The 21,612-nt window shown below is 34.9% G+C and overlaps 1 protein-coding gene across 8 annotated transcripts in view; it reads left to right on the top strand.

Annotated features, from left to right (window-relative positions):
- EPHA5 (EPH receptor A5) overlaps positions 1-21,612 on the top strand; it is a 325,775-nt gene that overhangs the window by 216,027 nt on the left and 88,136 nt on the right. For all 8 annotated transcript variants that reach the window (XM_055139427.1, XM_055139429.1, XM_055139426.1 and 5 more), the window contains one exon: positions 14,980-15,104. In XM_055139427.1, coding sequence (XP_054995402.1) covers positions 14,980-15,104 — 125 coding nt within the window. The remainder of the gene's footprint in view (positions 1-14,979; positions 15,105-21,612) is intronic.

Here is a 21,612-nt window from a genome sequence, read left to right as displayed (position 1 = left end):
TTAAATATGTATTTGAAGTAGTAGGCTGAATTTTATCTAGCATGCAGGTAAGTACTTTAAATCCAAAGTTTATCACATCTTTGGAGCAGTAAAGGAAACTCAGTCATTATTTGGGAAGTATTCATGGCTATGACAATTGTGGTTCATCTTTGGGCCATCCTCTCCTCCCCACAAAAAATAAAAAATCAAACTTTATCAGTACTGAAATACATATCTATATATATCACCGATTTCTCGGGCAGGCTCAGTAACATCTCATTTCATCCTTTCCTTGAGATCTTAGAAGTCTATCTCGACTCAGCCCTCCCAACGATGTTGCACTGGGGGCTCTTCAGGGTCAGGGGAATGAGATCCAGCTTGTTACTGGATTTTGCATATAAATACACCATGGGAAGCTTGCAAGGATGTCCAATGTGGGCAGGAAACTCTCATAAGATTGCTAGTTTCTCCCAGAGGGAGAAGTAGGCTAAAGATATCGCTTCTGATATCGCTTCTGAGAGCTTGCTTTTAAGTCTCTCTCTGGATGTTGGCCGTTGATGGGATTACACACACCTGGGTTCCTCTGCCGGTACCTTCATGCATGAGACCTGTCTGAACGTGTGGAGAGGGGCCTTCCACATGGCTGTAGCTAGGTTCTGGTGGTCTTTGGCCACCAGGAGCTCTGCTTGAAGTGGGGAGGGAAGCTGGAGCCCATCCTCTCCAAGAGGCCCCAGGGAAGACAGGCAGGCATGCGGGCAAGAGACTCTCTGCATCACTCTCTTCTGAGAGCTTGCTTTTAAGTCTCTCTCTGGATGTTGACCATTGATGGGATTACACACACCTGGGTTCCTCTGCTGGTACCTTCATGCATATATATATATATATATATATATATAATATATATATGGAGTATGTATATTATATATGTATGTATGTATGTATATATATAGAAGTCTTACACACTAAAATATTTCAGGTGTCTATTCTTTTTCAGGACAGTGTCACTTACACATTTAAAAAAAATAGGGGCTGGGGTGATAGCACAGTGGATAGAGCATTTGCCTTGCACGCAGCCGACCCGGGTTCGATTCCCAGCATCCCATATGGTCCTCTGAGCATGGCCAGGAGTGATTCCTGAGTGCATGATCCAGGAGTAAACCCTGAACATCGCCGGGTGTGACCCCCCCAAAAAAAAACACATTTAGAAAAAAATAGCTTTGGAAGACTATGAAAGAATTGAACAAAAACTTAGAGATTAGGTTATGAAAATGATACATTTGATAATGTGAGTAATCTTTACCATAAATTCTGAATCAGGTTTTCTTAGAACTGACAGGGTTTTGTTTTGTTTTGTTTTTTGATTAATTGGAGAAATTATCTTACTCTTCTGTTCCTCAGAAGGGGATGAGAATAACTGTATTTCTTAGGGGGTATTAAAATATTGAATGAATCCATAGAATTGCTTAGACTACAAATAACCAACTAGCAATGTTCAGTTTATGCTCAACGTACAATCCTTTTAGTAAAATTGTAAATATTACCTTATTCATCTTGAAATCTATGCATGTTTTGTTTACACAAAGTTTATTAAAGTTACTTTCAAAGTAAATTTGAAATTTTGTCCTTTCTAATAACTGACAACTTTAAAATTTATCTAATAACTAAGATCTTATAAAATGCATATTTGACATTTTACAGACACAAATTTTAAAATTTTTATTTTTTATTATTAATGTCAACTATTGTTCCAGTAGAACAAAAATCTAAGCCCATACTGTTTGAGCTGCTACTGATAAATATATGCTTTTTTTGGCTTTAAAAGTGTTCATGTGATCACTAACGGTTTGAAAAGTAGTGCTTAAAGATTACTTGATTATTCACAGAGATTTCCTCTACTCAGAGAATTGTAAGCAGATTCACTAAGATATGAAAATTTGTCCCATGTGAAAAACTAAGCAATTAAATATTGATATAGGACAGAATGGTTTGTTTGGGCTTTCTTCTGGAACTTTAATATTTTTTTAACCATAGTCATGAATCACATATTTACTTCTTTAGTTTCAGGCTAGGTTATTTATTACTGCCACAATCTTATCTAAAGATTTCTGTGATTAGAATGCTTATGAGATCAGTTATCAGATCTCTCTACTTGGTAATTTTGTAGCAAAAAAAAATAATATTCATTTTATTTTTTTTACTGGCACCATTTCAGATTTTTAAAGGACCTTGACAAATATCTCAGAGACAATATGTTTTGGGAAAGAAGACATTATAATTTTGAAAATTCATAGTATAATAGAGATATAATCTTGTTCTTAGTCATTAGAGAAACAATGTGTTTTTACTTGATTATTAAAGTAAATAATACCATTTGCAAGTACATATTGCTTATGCAACTACCTAAGATTAAGACCAATGGAATAAATTAATGGAAAACAATGACTTTTCTTTTTTATGATGGAATTATTTTGCTTGTAAAGTGCTGCATCACATTAGTTTGTATCACTTGTATCACTTGTAGTCCCGTTGATCTTCGATTTGCTCAAGCAGGCGCCAGTAACGTCTCCATTTGTCCCTGTCTTGTGCTAGTGTAGCCCAATGATATCTGCTTCCTCCAGGAACAGGAAGAGCCTCAAATCGTTCATTCAGGGATTTGACGAAGAAATCTGACCATCTAGTTGGTGGGCGGCCATGAGGTCTTCTGACGTTCCGTGGAATACAGTCTGTAACAGCTCTAGTCCAGTGGTCGTCTCTGAATTGCATTACATGATCGGCCCATCTGATTGTTGATGCCTTGGCAAACAAGACAGCATCCCTGATTTTTGACCATCGACAGAGCTCAGAACTATGGATTCCTTCTCACACCTGAGTGAGACATGATATTCCCAGCATAGCTCTTTTGATTCCTCTTTGGGATACCCTAATAGCATTCTCATCCTGGTTGCACAGGGCCCAGGTCTCTGAGGCATATGTTAGTGCAGTGCAGGAAGAACGGTGGAATCGAAATGATGTGCCTGGAGTCAGAGTTTCTTCGTTCTCTTAACCACTTCTTCAATGCTCTTGAATGCATTCCACGCTGCTCTCTTCCTCCTGCGCAGTTCTGGCACCAAGTCGTTTCTCATGTTGATGTCTCGACCCAGGTACACATAGCTGCTGCATTCGGAGATGGTAGTTCCATTGAGAGCAAATGGAGCTTCAGGGACCAGTTCGTTTTTCATGAACATCGTCTTGTTGAGATTCAGCTGCAAATCCTACCTTTCCACACTCGTGGTCGAAGTCGGCCAGAATTTGTGCCACTTGGCTAATGTTCGGTGTTATGAGAATGATGTCATCTGTGAATCGGAGGTAGTGTAATTGCTGACTGTCTATCTTCACTCCCATTCCTTCCCATTCCAGTCGTCGCATGGTGTTCTCAAGGGCAGCACTGAATAGTTTCGGTGAAATAGTATCACTCTGCCGCTCCCCTCTCTTTACATCAATGATCACTTCCTCGTAGAATGGTGAGATCCTGGTGGTGAATCCACAATACAGCTCTCAGAGGATTTTGACATACTGAGTTTGAACACCCTGTTTGGCCAGGGCTTTGATAACCGCCTCAGTCTCAACAGAATCAAAGGCCTTCTTTAAGTCGATGAACATTAGACAGAGTGGCATCTTTAACTCTCACGAAACTTCAGTGAGTTTGGTCACTGTGTGGATATGGTCTATTGTGCTGAATCTTCTTCAGAAACTGGCTTGCTTGCATGGTTGTCCTTCGTCTAGTCTTCTGCCTATTAAATTCAGGATGACACGAGTGAACAACTTGTAGACGACAGACAGCAGGCAGATTGGGCGATAGTTACCGATGTCGTGGATGTCTCCCTTCTTGTACAACAGAACGGTCCTACTGGCTTTCCACTGAGACAGAACCTTGCATTCAGACAGGTAGGTAGCATGTGAAGAGTCAAGCCAGAGTATTGATGAGTACTGGTGGCAGATTCTTCAGGTGTTCGGGTCTGACCTTGTCCGGACCATGTGCTGTATGTGTCTTTACCAATGAAATGGTATGTCAGATTTCAGAAGGGAGGACGTTGGCAATGACATGTCCATCCTGCGGAATTTGGTATCGATGTTCCTTTTGTCCCAAAATTCCAAACGGGATCGGACCACCATCTCCTTCATGAAAAATTCTACTTCACAGAGCGGGGAGAAAAGTCTGCAAAATTTAAGTCTAAGAAGGCAACTCCCAGAATGACCACCAACTGGGAGCTCTTTGGCACTACTGCAGCAACGTGGGAAGATGCCGTCCTTGACAACATCGACAAGGAATACAATCGACTAGTTCAGCACCTCCATATCTGTGAGAAAAATGCCGAGAGTGGGAAAGCCACAAACAGACGCCTGTCTTCGGAAACTCTCAAGCTCATTCGTCAACGTGGTTTTACTCGAGCCTCAGGCAACCACAAGCTAACGTCCGAGCTTACAAAGCTGTGCAGAGATGCGATAAAGGAAGACCTCAAAGAGAGAAGAGCAGCAGTGTTGGCCAGTGCAGCAGAAGCCGGGAAAAGTATTCGCAATGATCGCCTGTCCTTCGCCAACTACAAGACCAAGATGACTGCCCTCCAACATCCCAATGGATCCATCACATCTTCCAGAAAGGCAATGGAGAGGATTATTCATGACTTCTACTCAGATCTCTTTGACAGCCATGTCTACCTGCCCACATACCAAATTCCAAATTCTGCACGTTAGTTTAGAGTATGAAAAAAAATTATTGTTTTTGCTTTTTCTGTCACACCCGGCGATGCACAGGGGTTACTACTCATGAATGTACACTCAGGAATTACTCCTGGCGGTGCTCAGGGGACCATATGGGATGCTGGGAATCGAACCCAGGTTGGCCACATGCAAGGCAAATGTCCTACCCGCTGTGTTATTATTCCAGCTCCCTAGAGTATGACAATTTTGAAATAATTAAAAATGGAATTATAGTTTCTGCTTTATTGGTTCTGTATTGTTAGTGGCTTATCCTGAGTTTAGCAAAACCTTATGTAGTGTAGATTTATAAGTGGTTCATTTCAGTCATGGACAGTTGAAGAAACTATTTTCATTATAACCATTGGAATCAAAACCAGTGTAAACAAGTGACCCAAACTAAAAAAAAATGATAATTTAAAAATTTTGTTGCTGCGGTGCAGGGTGAAACGTGGGTCACTAATGGAAAGGACACTCACAGACACTGGAATGGGTCCAGCTATGAATATTGAATACTCCAGACTCTCTTAATTTTAAATTAAATCTTATTTTGTAGCGATAACTGGAAATTGTATATGGGATTATATCTCCTTGAATATAACATAACAATAATATGTTGATTAAAGTTTCTAGCCATACCACAATATTTGCTGTTTCTTATTCATTTTATATGAAACAGAAACAGTAAAAGTTATTTGAGCTCAATATGGCATAAAATAAATACTATGGTTATTAAGATTGATCATGGGTCTAGAGATATGATACATATACACAGGAAAAAAACTTTGTGTCATGGGACATTTCAGTTCATGGGATCCTTTTATTAGTAAGGTGTGCCTTGAGCACAGCTGACCTGGGTTTGATTGTTGGCACCCTATCTAGTTCCCTGAGCCAGCTAGCAGGAATCCCAAACCATGAGAGCCAGGAGGAAGACTGAGGACTAGTGGGTGTCACCAAGGGGGAAAAAAAGAAAGAAAAAAATTAATCATTGAAGTTTAGACCACTTTGACTACAAAAGTAAAATCTATTGTGGGACAATAAGAAGTAATAAATAAGAAGCAAGTTCTGTGATCACCTATTTGGTATGCATTTTGCTCTGTAGATACAATCATTTTACATGGTTACATTTATATTGACTCTTAAAATTTGATCAATTATTTGAACATTGTTACTGAAAATGGAGAGATAGCACAGCAGGTAGGGCTTTTGCCTTGCACACGGCTGACCCGGGTTCAATTCCTCTATCCCTCTCAGAGAGCATGGCAAGCTACTGAGAGTTTCCCGCCCTCACAGCAGAGCCTAACAAGCTACCCAGGGCACATTCGATACGCCAAAAAACAGTAACAAATCTCACAATAAGACATTACTGATGCCCGCCTGAGCAAATCGTTGAACAATGGGAGGACAGTGCTACAGTGCTACTGAAAATGGTACTGATGTAGCTCTCTATTTTATTAGTTCTATTATCTTTTTAATTAATATTCTGAATATACTTTAAAATTTATTTGAAACAAATGTTTTAATACTGCTATGTCTGACTCATTGGCAATGGCCAGCTTGTATATTTATCAAATTGTGAAACATGCATCTTAAACTTGTATTGTAAATAAGTGTTACTCTGATAAAATAAGGAAAATTGAAATTATATTATTTACAATTAAGTTGCTTTCGCTTTTTTGTGACATAAACGTACTTTTATTTAAAGAAATTAGAAAAATGTGAGGGGGGAGGAAGAGGATAACAGTTCATGTTCCAGAGAGAACTGGGGCTTCTCCGGAGTAGAAAGAGTAAAGAATGGCTTTTGGGAGAAGGATAAAAACAGTTTCTGTAAATTATTTTGACCTGGAGTTCTCTGCATGTGTGAAAGTTAGTCTGGGTGTCATCACAGAGAAAGACTTAATCGTCTTGATGGAGATGGTAAAAATCAGATTCTTACCATGACCTTGATATTTGCATCTCAAAATCGTGTGTTTCTCAAATCTTTGCACTATTTCAGGGCTGAGCAATTTTGTCTTCAGTTTAACCCCCATATCTATCTGGCCATTAGATATTCGACCACATTAAATCTACTGAAAGCAGTTCATTTTAATATCTCACGATCTTAAAATCTTTGAAGAGGAAAAAAACTGTGTGTCATGGGACATTGCCATTCATGGGATCTTTTTATTAGTCAGGGCATCATCTTTTAGAACGACTGACATTTAAAGCGATATTATTGTGGAATGATCTTCAAATTTTAGTGAGAATGTATAGCAAATATCCAGTTTCAGGCTTTCAAGATAGAATGATTGAATGTTTTGTCTGAATGAGCAGATCAAATTTTTATTAGAAAAAGAAACTTCTAAAATCTCTTCTTTCTTTAGAAGAGGCTGTGGCTGCCAGGTGTGCTCAGAATGCTTGGCGCTTACTTTTCTTGGTTCAGCAGTATCAAATGATAGCATAATAATAAACACGCAGCATTAATATCAGTGAATTTATCATTTATTTTATGCTCTAAAATATTCTATCATAATATTTAGTGAGTGTATGTATCTCAATATACCCTACTTTTCTATTTTAGCAATTTCAAAGAAGTTTATATTTTCATAATAGTCTTCTCACTAATTTTATAAAATGTAAATATCCATTGTCTTTCCTTCAAATGATACCTATTCCCGAAAAATATAGCCTAGTAATCATTGTAGTATCATTAAAACAGCTATAAAAGCTCTATAAAAGCTATATTAAGAAAGAGAAGGAGGGAAATTCAGGTATGTCTAATTATAAGAGCAATCTGAACAACAAAATTAAGTTTTAGGGGGTCTGGAGTTGTGATGCATGTGCAAGGTTCTTGGTTTGGCCGTGGTTCTGAATTACTCCTCAGCATTCCATATTTGGCCCTGATGATCCCCAGATATGCCCGGCATGTCCCCATTATTATGGTAACAACAACAACAGTATTATAAACCAAAAAAATAAATGTTTATGAAAGTGCATATGCGTGCACTGGTATAAATGACTAAATATCACCTGTGGTAAAAAAAAATGGTTTGCATCGGTACTCTAAATATTAATGCGGTAAAGCATAATAATTTCTTACATGTGGATTATACTTTGTTTTGTTTTATTTTGTTTTATTTTGTATTTGGGCCACACAAGAAATGCTCAGAGACTACTCCTGGCTCTGTACTCAGGAATTTCTCCTGGTGGTTATCAGGAGACAAGGCAGACACGTAATCTGTACAATTGTTCTGGTTCCTATGGACTACACTTTGGAATGTGAGTTCTTCCAAAGAGTTCAAGTATAGAAAATAGCACTATAGCACTGTCATCCCATTGTACATCGATTTGCTCGAGTGGGCACCAGTAATGTCTCCATTGTGACACTTGCTACTGTTTTTGGCATAGAGAATACACCATGGGTAGCTTACCAGGCTCTGCCATGCAGGTGGGATACTCTAGGTTGCTTGCCAGGCTCTCCAAGAGGAAATAGAAAATAGAAATAAAAATATTCATAAATTAAGATGCCTAATCAGTATTATTTCAGATGACAAAGTTAATATAATAATAAATGAAGCATGTATATTTGACATGGTTAATGAAATTACATTTTAACTTTGTAGTTGCCCATCTAAAAACTCATTAGCTCAGTCCAATCATGAGAAAAATTCCTAATCAGTACCAGTAAAGTGATGCCTGCAAATTACCTGACTGATGTGCCTCAACTTTCTCACGGTCATAGAATCAAGGTAGTCTGAGAAATTATCACAAACAAGACTAACCCAAGGAGACATGACAAAAATGCCATATAGTATGACCAAAGGGAATCTTGGACAGAAAAAAAGAGCAACACAGAAAAATATGAACATATGCATAAAGTATGAGCTATAGTTAACTGCAGTGAATTTGTATTTATGCAGTAGTGTGATATGCTTATAAATGTATAGTGTTATTGTAAGAAAACCCCAGTGCAGGTTTCTATATGTGTGGTCTATGGGAACTTCTATAATATAAAAAATAAAGCTTCTATAAATACAAAGTATTCTGAATGTATATCTTTGAAAAATTATCTCTTTTGTATTTAAGTCTTTATTTCAATGTATCTGCACTTAAAATAATATCTTAGCATTTTGATTGGACAGCAGTATTTCTGGCAGAAATCTGTTGTGCAATAGAAAATCATAAAATGTTTTCAGATACTATTTTAAGTGTTGAATTGTCTCATAATGGCTTTCTTTCCCCAAAATGGCAATAGCAATTAATTTATACTATTGTAAAAGTATTTATTGACTTGAAATTATATTATAACATTCTGTAAGGTTCAAGTGTGCATTATTAAAAATACAACAGATCTGTAGCTCAGTACTGAAAATAAGATTTTTACCTTTCACCATACAAATAAATCCCTTTATCTAATTGATCAATTCATTTTTTACCTTCCCTTTTGGTAACCACTAGTTAGTTAACCTTATAATCTAAAACATTTGTATAATAAATTAGTCTTATTTTCTAAACTATTATATTAATTACATTTATTTTAATGATTTGGTTTTTGATCATTCTATTTCAGATTAGTGGACTCCATCATGAATATAGGCCACATTTCTTTATGTAGTCATTCACTGACTCAAATGATGGACAATTAGTATGATTTAAATTCTCGGTTTTATAACTTGTGTTGCAATGAACATTGCATATATATATATATATATGTATATATTCAAATTATTGGTGTTCTTTAGGGTCAAGCATCCTGAGTATAGATAACCATTTTATGACTTAGTTTTTCAAGGAGTCCCTATGCTGTTTTCTATATAGTGAATGCACAATTTACATTTCATCAAGTGTACATAACTTTCCTTCCACACCCTTTCAAACACGTGTTTCCTATTCTTTGGATAAAAGCCATTCTCACAGATGTGAAGTAATATCCCATTGTTTGGAATAAAAAATCATGAACACTGTTTCTTGTACCTTTTGTGCATTTCTATGTCTTTGGAATAACGTCTCTATATTCTATGCACACATTTTAATTGCAAATTAGTTTATACTTGGAATTATTACTAAGTTAGCAAATAGTTAGCTTGTTTAAATTATTATGATACCAAAAGTCAACTCTAATTTAGAAGTCACAATACTGAACCAATTTAGAATATTTCCACATAAGAAAAAGATAAAAATTCACAAGTTATATAAATATTTTGTTTCATTCACAATGATATCTTTAATGTGCTGTTCTTCTTACACTAAGATTTGCTTTTTTTTTTATTTAGTGCCATCCAACAAAATTTAACAGTTCATTTTGTCATCATTTTTCCTTTGTCCCAGATATACTAAAGAAGAGTTAACTTGGATTTGGTTTTGGTTTTGGTTTTAGTCTCATACCTAGTCATGCTTGGGACTGACTGTTATTTAGGGAGAGACACAAAATGGGGTTCAGGGATTGTAGCCTGGATTGTACACTCAGAAATTGCTCTGAGTGGTGGACCCCAGGAACCGTAAGGGATGCTGGGAATTGAACCCATGTTGGCCAATGCAAAGCAAACACCCTACTGCTTGACACCAGCCACAGGGTTGACTTGACTCAGGATGTTCATGGGACAATAAGAGCAGGGAATTGGACCTAGTATGGTCAGACGCATGTCAAGTGCCTTAGCAGCTGTATTTTCTCTGTGACTTCTGACTTCTTAAGAAAGAGCAAAAATTATCTGGTAGAGAGACAAATTAAGATGAATTAAACATGTCCTCATGGTGACAAATTTGTTTATAGTTATCCCAGTGCACATATGATGATGCATTATGTGCACAATGCATTGTGGTTAATACTTAGCAGCATTGTATGAGTGCTGCCTTTCATATTTTGGTGCATCTCTTTATTATATGCCCAGGATTTGTCAGTGTTCACATTTGAATCAGCTATATCCAAATGGTGTAAGCCCAAATGGTCTCACTACAGGGAAAATTATTTCTGAACTATTTTGAGTTGAGCAGTGACCGTCTCTCCCACATTTCACCCACATTTAAAATTTTAAGTGTACTATTTAGCCTCTGGGAAAATCAAATTCGGAAAATAATGACATTTATTACAGCAAGCAGTGTTCGAAAGCATTGCAATTCATGTTTAACTTTGATGGATTCAGGTAAATAAAGTATTCCCTTTCAGGCTGGTTATGGCTGTGTTGATATTTATTTGATAGATTCACTTTGAAAATGTTGATTGTTTATTATAGAATTGATTAAGCCTAAAATAAAGCACAAATTCCCAACTAATAAGATGCATTTAAGATGAGGCACATTCAGTTTTGAATAATGCATGAAGATATACATATTTTGTGTTCATTCAATTATGCGTCTCTTCAACAAATAATTTTAAAACATCTATATTCCAAGTAATTTCTGAGTGCTGAAAATGTATCAGTGAACTAAATCAGATTAATCCCTGCCTTCAGGGAGCACACTGCTAAGTGTAATTTTATGAACAGAAAAGTTGAATCACCATCAGTTTACTTTGAAAATTGATGCATCTTTGACAGAAATATAAAAATCACAATGTTTAAATATGAGTAAAGGATAAACATATTTGAAGAATCTTTTGAAATATTGTATAATGTGATAAATAGTGATTAATACAAAATACAATTCACAGTTCAAGGTATTTCATAAAGATACAACTAAACAAAGTATAGTATAAAATATAGTTTTCATTTTATTTTCTATTATTGTTCTAATTTATTAAATTTGCTATTTCACTATAAACTTCTGTGATATACTAAAGAGCCCAGAATTTAGTTGTTTCCATATCTCCTAGATGGTTGGTCCATGGTGCTGTGTATTATAAGCCATTTTACTCACTCCAAAATCAATAGACTTTTAAGTTATTTGGAAATATTACTGTGATAACAGACCTGAAAGTCATCTATTTTCCATAGCATTAAGCCAACTGAAGTGTTTAAAATTACTACTAGATAGTCATGACTTATTACGCACTCTATATTCTATAATGTTACAAACAACACTATAAATATGGACATATTTCAAAGAGTAATACAAGAATGAATATGGCTTTCACAGTTACATCACAAAGTATATGATTAAAATGAAAGTATACATCAAATTATCAAAATTCCTGAAATTTTCACTAGTTTTGCTCTGTTATGAATACATCTTTTTTAATTGTATAAAATGGCTTGAATTTCTTTGTGGGATTTTTACATAAATTAAAAAGTAATTTTTACGTGAATTAGTTTTTCCTTTCACCAGCATTCATATCATATGTTTGTTTGCTACTTTATTATTCTGGCACTACTCTAGGTTTAGGAATTTCATAGTGAATGCAATGAATAATATCCCTGATGAAATTTCATTCCATTTTACAGCATTATAAAGATAAGAAGTAAAATTAATCTATTTAAATCAGATAGTGCAAATGCAAAAACGAGGAAGAAAAGTGTAACACTGAAGAAATACAGAGAGGGGTTGTGGGTGAGAGTTGGTTACTTGAATTATGGAGTATACAGAAGTCTAAATGAAAATTTATAAAAAAAAAAAAGAACCTCTGTATTCTGAGAAGGCTCAAGTAAGCTCATAGGTTACTTCTCTATTTCATTTTTTTAAAAAGTGTCCATACTTTTTTTCTGTAGGGGATGAGCTACAAACAGTGATGTTTTTTTTTTATTTTCATCACATTCCTATGAACATTTTTTGTTGTCAGACTTTTGGGTATATCACTGACATGAAGTAGTATTTCCTTGTCATTTTGGTTTGCATTTTCTGAATAATCAATGACAATAAAAAATTTAGATGCCAATTGGCTATCTATATGAGGAAATCTGTTCAAATTTTCGCCCTAGTTTTGATGGGTTTGGTTGTTCTGTTGTTGTTGAGTGTTTTGTATGTTCCACTTTGGAACACACACAAAACAGCAATTTATAAAAATGTACCCGCACCTATTTCATGGCAGCACTATTTACAAAGTCAAGACCTGTAAACAACTCATGACAGATGAGTGACTGTGAAATTTATATGCATTGAATTACTACTCAGCTAGTAAAGAGGAAGTAATGCTTTTTGCAAACTTGAATGGTAGTAGAGACAGTCATACTAAAAAAAAAAAAAGTCAAAGAAAGAAGGACAAATACTGGACAATCTTTCTCCTATGTGGCATACAAGGAAACAGTACAAGGGAAAGGACAATGTCCAATGAGAAGAAGTTATTGCTAACAACAGATCTGAAGTTATATGAAGTTAGGGGAAGAAGTGGAGGTATTCAAGAATTTATAAAGAAGTGTAACGAATACACTTTGGTTATAGTATTAGTGATGCAATAATATTATATGCCTAAAACACAGATATTGATATATTGTAAACCATGTCACCTCACTCTATGGAGTGAGGTAACAAGGTTACATTATATATATATATATATATATATATGTGTGTGTGTGTGTGTGTGTGTGTGCACGCGCACACATGCATATATATAATGTGTATATATAACATTATATATGTATATATACATATATATTAAACTTTAAGGAGAGGAATGTTGAGGAAGGAAGGGAGAAATCAAGGGAGAGAAGGACAAGACATGCCAAATATAATCGCCCTTAGGTGGGAGTGTACCACAGTTCTCTAAACACAGACAGTCTGGTACAGCCAAGGAAGAGTAGGAGTGTTGATAGGGAATATCAAAATGCTAAAGGGTATTGCTGCTTGTATGCACAGGAGAATTTAGATTTTACTCCTGAGTGAGAGTAGGACACCGTTACCTTTTAAGTAGACTTGACATGATCTCACTTCTGATCCAAACAATCAGTGTCTTTCCTTACCCTCTTTCACTCTCTAATGCACCCAACAAATAGTTCTAAGCTTTGTTCTTTCTGTCTGTTCTTCAAAGCAGTGCCTCCAGTTGGATTACATTTTTTAGTATGAAGAAAAGAATTCATTGAACATGGAAAATTTGTATGATTTTCTGACTTAGCTATGCTGGAAAGGAAAAGTTTCAAAGATAAATGTAAATTTATCTCATTGCTCATTGATTTGCTTGAGCGGGCACCAGTAACATCTCCATTGGGAGAATTGTTACTGTTTTGGGCATTTCGAATACTCCATGGGTAGCTTGCCAGGCTCAGCTGTGTGGGCAGAATACTCTTGGTAGCTTGCTGGGCTCTCCAAGAGGGTCAGAGGAATCAAACCCGGGTCTGCTGCGTGCAAGGCAAAAGCCCTACCAGCTGTGCTATTGCTCCAATCCAAATGTAAATTCATAGAGCAAAAACATGAAATTTTATCTTACTAGTGTTTGATGCTACTCATAAATGAAAAGCATCCATTTACCATTTACTATGACTGACATTTTAATATTAATAAATATGCATTTTATAGACATGTTATTACATACAGATTGTCCTAAGTACTGTATGAAATTTTAAACATTCTAAAATGTGTCAGAAAAATGTATTAGAAATAGAAAAACAATGTAAAAAACATATTAAACGGCAAAAGGTTTAACATGTTTAACATTATGCATATCAAACAATACACATTCTCGGTATCAAATCAAGAACATATGTCTTATCAAATTTATAAAAGTGTTGAATCAATATTCATATAATTCTGAATTCAAAATAGTCTAATTTGGAATCACATTTTTTATGAGTGATTGGATAAGCACTGGGTAAGATAACAATGAATACTGTAAGTGATTTTAAGATGCAGTAAAATATTGTGGCAAAATATAACAGAAAATGCTGCTTTTACTTTCTGTTATCTTCAAGATACATGACATGCTTAATATCTTTTAAGAAAAATCACTAGTTTACTCATTATATGAGTAGATTAATGATGAAGGATCTATATGTTTTCAGAAACAAATTAAAAAGAACCCTAATGGTATAATATATAAAGATGGTAACAGATAATCATAGTGCTTTAGCATAATAAAATAAATGGTGCATAATCTTTAAATTTTCAAAAACAGAAATATGCAAAGCCAATAAGTAAATCTTTGTTATACAAGAAAGGTGAGTTTGGTTATGATTCCATGCATTATAAATCAAAGGTAGGCTAAAGATTCTATGTGATTAGAGATTTAACATCTTGGAATACTTAGGTTGTTATGTTTGTGAAATATAATTATAAAAATATGTACAGAAAAAAGTATAACTGCATCCAGGTTAAAATTTGTATATTTGAAGTTTTATTATAATCCATGTAAAAAGGTTATTGTACAAACACGTACAATTTATTTCAGGATTTTATTAATTATGTTCTTCTTTCTCTATTTTGCAGCCCCCTCACCAGTCACCAATGTGAAAAAAGGAAAGATTGCAAAAAACAGCATCTCTTTGTCTTGGCAAGAACCAGATCGTCCCAATGGAATCATCCTGGAGTATGAAATCAAGTATTTTGAGAAGGTACGACTAACAGGATAAAACCTTTTATTTTTCCTTTAAAAATTAGCAACTTCAATGATCTGATTTGTAGAAAAGCATATTGCAATATTTCCTGAAGTCAATGACAATTGATTCAGCAGTCATTATTCTGAAGGCTAGAAGTGTACAAGGAATACCCAATATGTTTTTTTCCATTGTTCGAGTTTCTTCTGTCAATTTGTTGCCATATAGTCTAACGTCAGTTGACTATGTTTAATAGCATTAGAAGAAAAAGGCATACTATATTTGGAAAGTGTCGCTAGCACTTAGGATTTTAAACACCAGTAGTGACTGAGTATACTTACAAGAAAAGCACATGTGTTTATGATTAGTAACACTAAGCAATATTTCTACAATCTAATCATTCTGGGCAGCTAAGTTGTGTATATAATCCATGCTTTTTAAAAAGTCAAATAAAAATATAATAAAAATATGCTTTTTTCTAATATTCCCTGATTGTTTTCCTTCCTAATTGTATCTTAGACCTACTATTAAGTATTTTAATATAATTTTGGAGATCTAAGGCAATAATAGGGGTAATATTATAGCTCAATGAGTCAGAGTATCCTTGCAAAAGATGGCCAAGATTTGGGAACCATCAGTTCATTAGGCTAACATTAAACTTTCAACCTTTCACTGCCATGCTGAATATTTCTGATAGTGCCCCCACCCCAGTATATGTAGAGATATGCTCACTCCCTAAAAATAAAACAATGAAAAGAAATATTTAAAAGAAATAATAATCATCCCTAATAATGACTCCACTTAAAAACAAGCTATTGATAAAGTGAGTAATACAAGGGGAAAAAGAACTTAATTTCTAAAGCAGAAGTATGGAGTAGGTATCTAGCCACCTACCACTTCCTACAATTTTCATCATCATTTCACCATCTGTTTTTGCAAACATGGATCTGAATGACGTTTGCCACTAGAACAACCTGAATTCCAACAGGTTGAATGGTGTTGTGTGTCCAAGTCAGGCTCTAAGAAGCAGGTTGGAGATTATAATTCAAAACTGTTTCACTTATGAAAATTAGAGTGAAAAGATTTCAAGCATAATTCAGAGAAGTATAAATCAAAAAGAAGACTCAATTACACTTACTCAATTGACTCTCTCAAACTTACAAAAATATCATTCCTTCTTTCTTAGGGAAGATAAATAAAGGTAATATTCAAATGTGTATTTTGCAAGACCGAAGAATTGTCCAAAACAAGGCATTGGAAAAATTAAGGAAAATAATATTTTTTATACTAATACAACAATACTATGACTAATGCTAGATCTATTAATTAAAACTACCTTAGAATTCAGCATTCTATGCATATGCATAGATAAGAGTCTAGGTAAGCACTGAAGCTTTATGCTATAAAACTCAATGAAAGCTTCATTAGAGCTTTTCAAACTCTTCTTTCATTCACTAATTTAGAAATTATCTGTGTAAAACTCAACATAGAACAGTAATCCAGTGTAGGAGTTTGGAGGGTGAGAGAAGGTAAGATTTTCCAAATACGCAGTCCAGGCTTTGTATGTCTGTCCATGTAAAGTTCAATCATTTTATAAATAGATGAATAAAATATAAACAAATGTTTTGAAAATTCTCTTTATTTATTATGACTTGCTGATAATCACTGTCACTGTCATACTGTTGCTCGAGCAGTCACCAGTAACGTCTCCATTGTGAGATTCGTTGTTACTGTTTTTGGCATATCGAATATGCCATGGGTAGGTTGCCAGGCTCTGCCGTGCAGGCTAGATACTCTTGGTAGCTTGCCAGGCTCTCCGAGAGGGGCAGAGGAATTGAACCTGGGTCGGCCATGTGCAAGGCAAGCGCTCTACCCACTATGCTATTGTTGCAGTCCTTACTGATAATATAAACACCTGTTCAACCATAAGGTAACATAAATATACTACCAGAAATATACTACCGAGTATATTCACAGAAATATACTACCAAACACAATATCCCAATATGACTGATAATCTCTGATGCAATGGTTTTTAGTGTATGGTTCACAGTGTTAATAATTTTTAAATATTAGTTAAACCAAGAAAAATTGATATTAATAATTGAGTAAATTTAATATCCCTCACTGATTCCCCAAATATAGGAGTAGTAGTCTAAGTTGCATTGATGTCTAGATGTCTAGGATCCTATTTTTTGATATAGATATAGCCAAAAATAGTTCATTAAATTAAGACTTATATTCTTTATTCTCTTTTGCTTGTTTGTTTCGGGGTATATTTTTGTGCATGTGAATTATAGTGTTTTGTTTGCTGGACTGTTCCCAGCCATGCTCAAGTCTTACTCTTCGCTTTGTGCTCAGAGATCACTTCTGATGGGGCTAAAGGATCAACCTTATGGTGTGTCTCAGCCATGCACAAAGCACGCATGTTCACTGCAATGCTATCTTTCTGACCTTTTATTTATGATTTCATAAATTTTATTAGATGCATACTTATGCAAACCTAAGCAAATATAGATTTATTTCTACAAAGATGTATTGAGTGAATTCTGTAAAATCTTAGTTTCCAAATCTTTATTGTAACTAAGATTTACTTTAAATGAAGTTTAAATGGATACTAATATTTGAAAATAAAACACAAAATTATGTTTTTTGGTATAATAATCTTAGATGAAGTAAAGCTCATAACAGGAAAATGAAAAGTTTGACAAGTATATAAGATGCTGCTTTTTCCTCCCCTGAAGCAACTATCTAGACCAATTACTAATTGTAGTTTTTTTGGGTGAGGAAATTTGTCTGTTTTCCCATTATGAATAATTTTTATGATGTTATTTCTCAACATATGCATGAGTCTCATACACATATACCCAAAACCTTACCTTTCCCCAAGCTGCTGCTTGTATGGAAGATCTATTTGTTTGTTTGGAGGCTACACCCAGCAATACTCAGGGATTAATACTGGCTCTGCAATCAGGAATTACTACTGGTGGTGCTAGGGGGACCATATGGGATGCCAAGGATTGAACCTGGGTCTGCCGTGTGCAATACTGCTATAGTGTGTCTCTGGTTCAAGCTTTTGTGGGTTTCAATGAGTAAAGGAGGATATATATTTTGTTAATATCTCTTCTAATGAATGTCATACATTTTGTGTAATTATTTTACTTATAGTTCATTTCTTTTTCTAAAATGTGTTTTTCTTAAAATTTACTTTACTTTCAATGTTACATTGCATTCTGCTAGCCTTAGAAATCAAAGTAAGAAAAAACTGACTTAGGAAAAATGTTCTACACATACTATATAAATAACAGGTTATTCTTTACATGCTAGAAAAACAGCTAAAGCTATATATGTACATATATATAAATATGTATTTATATACACAAAATGTATTACAGGGAAGAAGTAACTGACATTCTCTTGTCCACATTTTATAGTGATGATGTTTATTTAAGACGTTTTTGCCAAGAAAAACTCTGGGCATGCCAATAAAATACTTAAACATTGAAAAGAAAAATATTTCAATAACAAAAATAGAAGGGGAAAAGGATAATGAGCTTTTTATGCTGTGCATTGAGTTGAGTACCCGGATAGGTTTCCAGAGCTGATTTTGAACCTTCAGAATGACACCACCGTTTTATTGGATGGCTCTTTGCCAGACACAGGTGGCAGAGCTTTCCAGGACGGGAGCGTTTGCCAGCTGGCATTTCTGCCTGTGATTGCCCTGGTCTAATAGAGGTCATTGGGCCTCTCTGCTCCTGCATGGTGATGGGCCCGTTGCCATCTCTTAATTAAAGGCAGAGGCATAGAAAAGCTTCCCCTTGGCAGGGTGTTTGCCAGCTGGCTTCTTCTGCTGAGGCCCTCCCCTCACTGTGTGTGAACAGCGTTTACTAAGCAGCTGGGGAATGTAGCTCATTTGCTCAGTGGGTGCAAGGAGGCAGCAAAAGCCACTGCCCTGACGAAGATGTTGGCAGGCAGTTGTAGGTGTTGAAGATGAGTATATAGGATTTGGGACGTGAAGGAAATTATAATACCAGCATAATTAAAAGCAATAGGGTAAAACAAAATTTGGCAAATTAATAATTCAGAATGTGTATTTATAGCTTTTTAATCCTTAGATATGTGCTTTCACTATGCTGCTTCAGTAACAGAGACTCAAACTAAATCACAATGTCAAGTTAGACCTGCAATAAGAAATTATGGAGGCATATGCAATGTTAATAAGAAAACACAACATTTTGCGATTTTAATCAATGAATATTAGATCATGCATTACAAAGATTAGCTTTCTCATGTGCTTAAATTGCATCCCTCTTTTTTAGCAAAGTATACATTTCTAAATATTATTTTTACCAGACATCTTATTTATAATTTCAATCATGCAAAGCTACAACCACAAGAGCTTTTAAAAATTAATTTTTCAGTAGAAGAATTTGCCATCATGTTACGTCATATCAAATTTATTTAGAATTTATAATGTCAATACTATGCTGAGTGCTATGTACATTGCTTATATTTTAGCTTGTTAATGAGGAATAATTGTACCCCATTTTAAAAAAGAAGAACCTAAGATTTTAGTGTTTATTGCATTGACTCTCTGAACTGAGATTCTGGCCCTGTATTTTCTATGCTTGAAACAAAATAACAATACTACTTTATATTATTATTTTATGAAATAATATTGAGAATATTTAATACATGTTAGTTAATTCTAGATTTTTCACCAAGTTTTCCTATACAAAATGAGAATAATTTCAGACATGCCATTTGTTATTTTTTTGTGAGAAATTGCTGTTAAAATCACAGCTATCTTAAAAGGCAGATTATTATTGAGAAAGTCTTGCATATTCAGTTATAACTTGAGCAGTCTCAGAATCTAAGTGACCACATAGTTTATGGAAATTGTTTTACTCATTTAAAATGGCATATATAAAAATTACTACCTCTTTTAAATAGCATATGGAAGGTATTTTAATAGTGTACAAGATCTATGGATATTTATTAATAAAGATAATGACTAAGATTAATACGTAAAGTTTCAGATGATATAATTATCTATTAAAAACCTTTAAAATGCTAATAAAATTTCTGAAGTATTAAAAAAAAATGTGCTTAAAGGTGTCATTCAGTTGCAAAAATTAACCAGAAAGTTTGCATTAGCAATTAAAGCATACTTGTTTAATGTTTAAATGTAAGAAAAGAGGAATGCCACACTTTCTTTAAAATAAGAATGTTTCAGGGCTGGAGAGTTAGCCCAGCAAGTAGGTTTCTTGCCTTTCATGCAGCCCACCAGGGTTAGACCCCCAGTATCACACATGGTATCCCCAGCTCCAGCAGGAGGAATTCCTGAGTCAGGGCCAGCATTAAGCCCTAAGGATTGCCAGGTGTGACCCCAAAGCAGAATAACAACAACAACAACAATAATAGTAAAAATGAAAGCATGACTGTAAACTGTAATCTAGGTTGTATTAGTAGAAGCATAAATTGGTAGAAATCAAACTTGTGGTGTCAGATTAGAAATAAAAATGCAAAGTGATTTGTATTTTTATTTTAAATACAAAGTGATTTATTTTCAAATTATTATAAGTTTTGAAACGTTACCTGTTACTTCACACAATATAACTGTAATGTCCAGGAAAAAATCTTTCTCTACCCAATTTTTACGGATGTGACTATGCAAAAACATTGTTACAGATGTGAATAAGAAGAGTAAAAGTAAAATTACCTTTTCTGTTTAATCAACACTCAGGTTTCAATATGGAATACTCTTATTAAGTAGAAATAGAAGGGCAATGGCTTCATTAGCTTTTCCATTTAAGAGGAAAATTTTGAACATAAATATTAGTTATATCCTCTATTTACAATGCTTAAAAAGTATATGCTATATTCCCATTTTTAATTTCCTCTCATTAAGGAGTGAAAGTATATTCTATGTCATGCTCATTCAATATGTATAATATGAATCACCATGTGTGTCCATTTGTAAGGGGATATTTTCTAAAATATTTAAAAAATGATGGTTTGTAGTCATCAGTGAAGTCATTATGTCAAGTAAAGACATTTAAAATAGAGGGGTTGTTGCTAATTATTCACTGTATCACTGTATCACTGTCATCCCGTTGTTCATCGATTTGCTCAAGCGGGCACCAGTAACATCTTCATTTGTCCTTCTTGCTTGCTAGTGTAGCCCAATGGCGTCTCTTCGCTCCAAGAACATGAAGAGCACGCCGTTGTTACTGTTTTGGGCATGTCAAATACATCACAGGTAGATTGTCAGGCTCTGCCATGCAGGAATAAAAATAAAAATAAAAAATAAAGGGGTCATACAGCTATGAATGTGGCCACGTACTCCATGAAAAGTTGTGTCACTCTCTTCCAGGATCTTTGTTTTATAGTCTCTGGATCTTGGCCGTTGATGAGTTTATGTGGTACCCAGGGTACTTGTGGGTGTGAGTGCCAAGCTACTGGAAACTGGGCAGGAGGCACAGTCCCAATCTGAGCAGGCTTGGAGATCTCAGCCAAGGGTCCT

The sequence above is a fragment of the Sorex araneus genome, chromosome 5 (assembly GCF_027595985.1).
Source record: "Sorex araneus isolate mSorAra2 chromosome 5, mSorAra2.pri, whole genome shotgun sequence".
NCBI lineage: Eukaryota > Metazoa > Chordata > Mammalia > Eulipotyphla > Soricidae > Sorex > Sorex araneus.
This window is presented reverse-complemented; position numbering and strand designations above follow the sequence as displayed.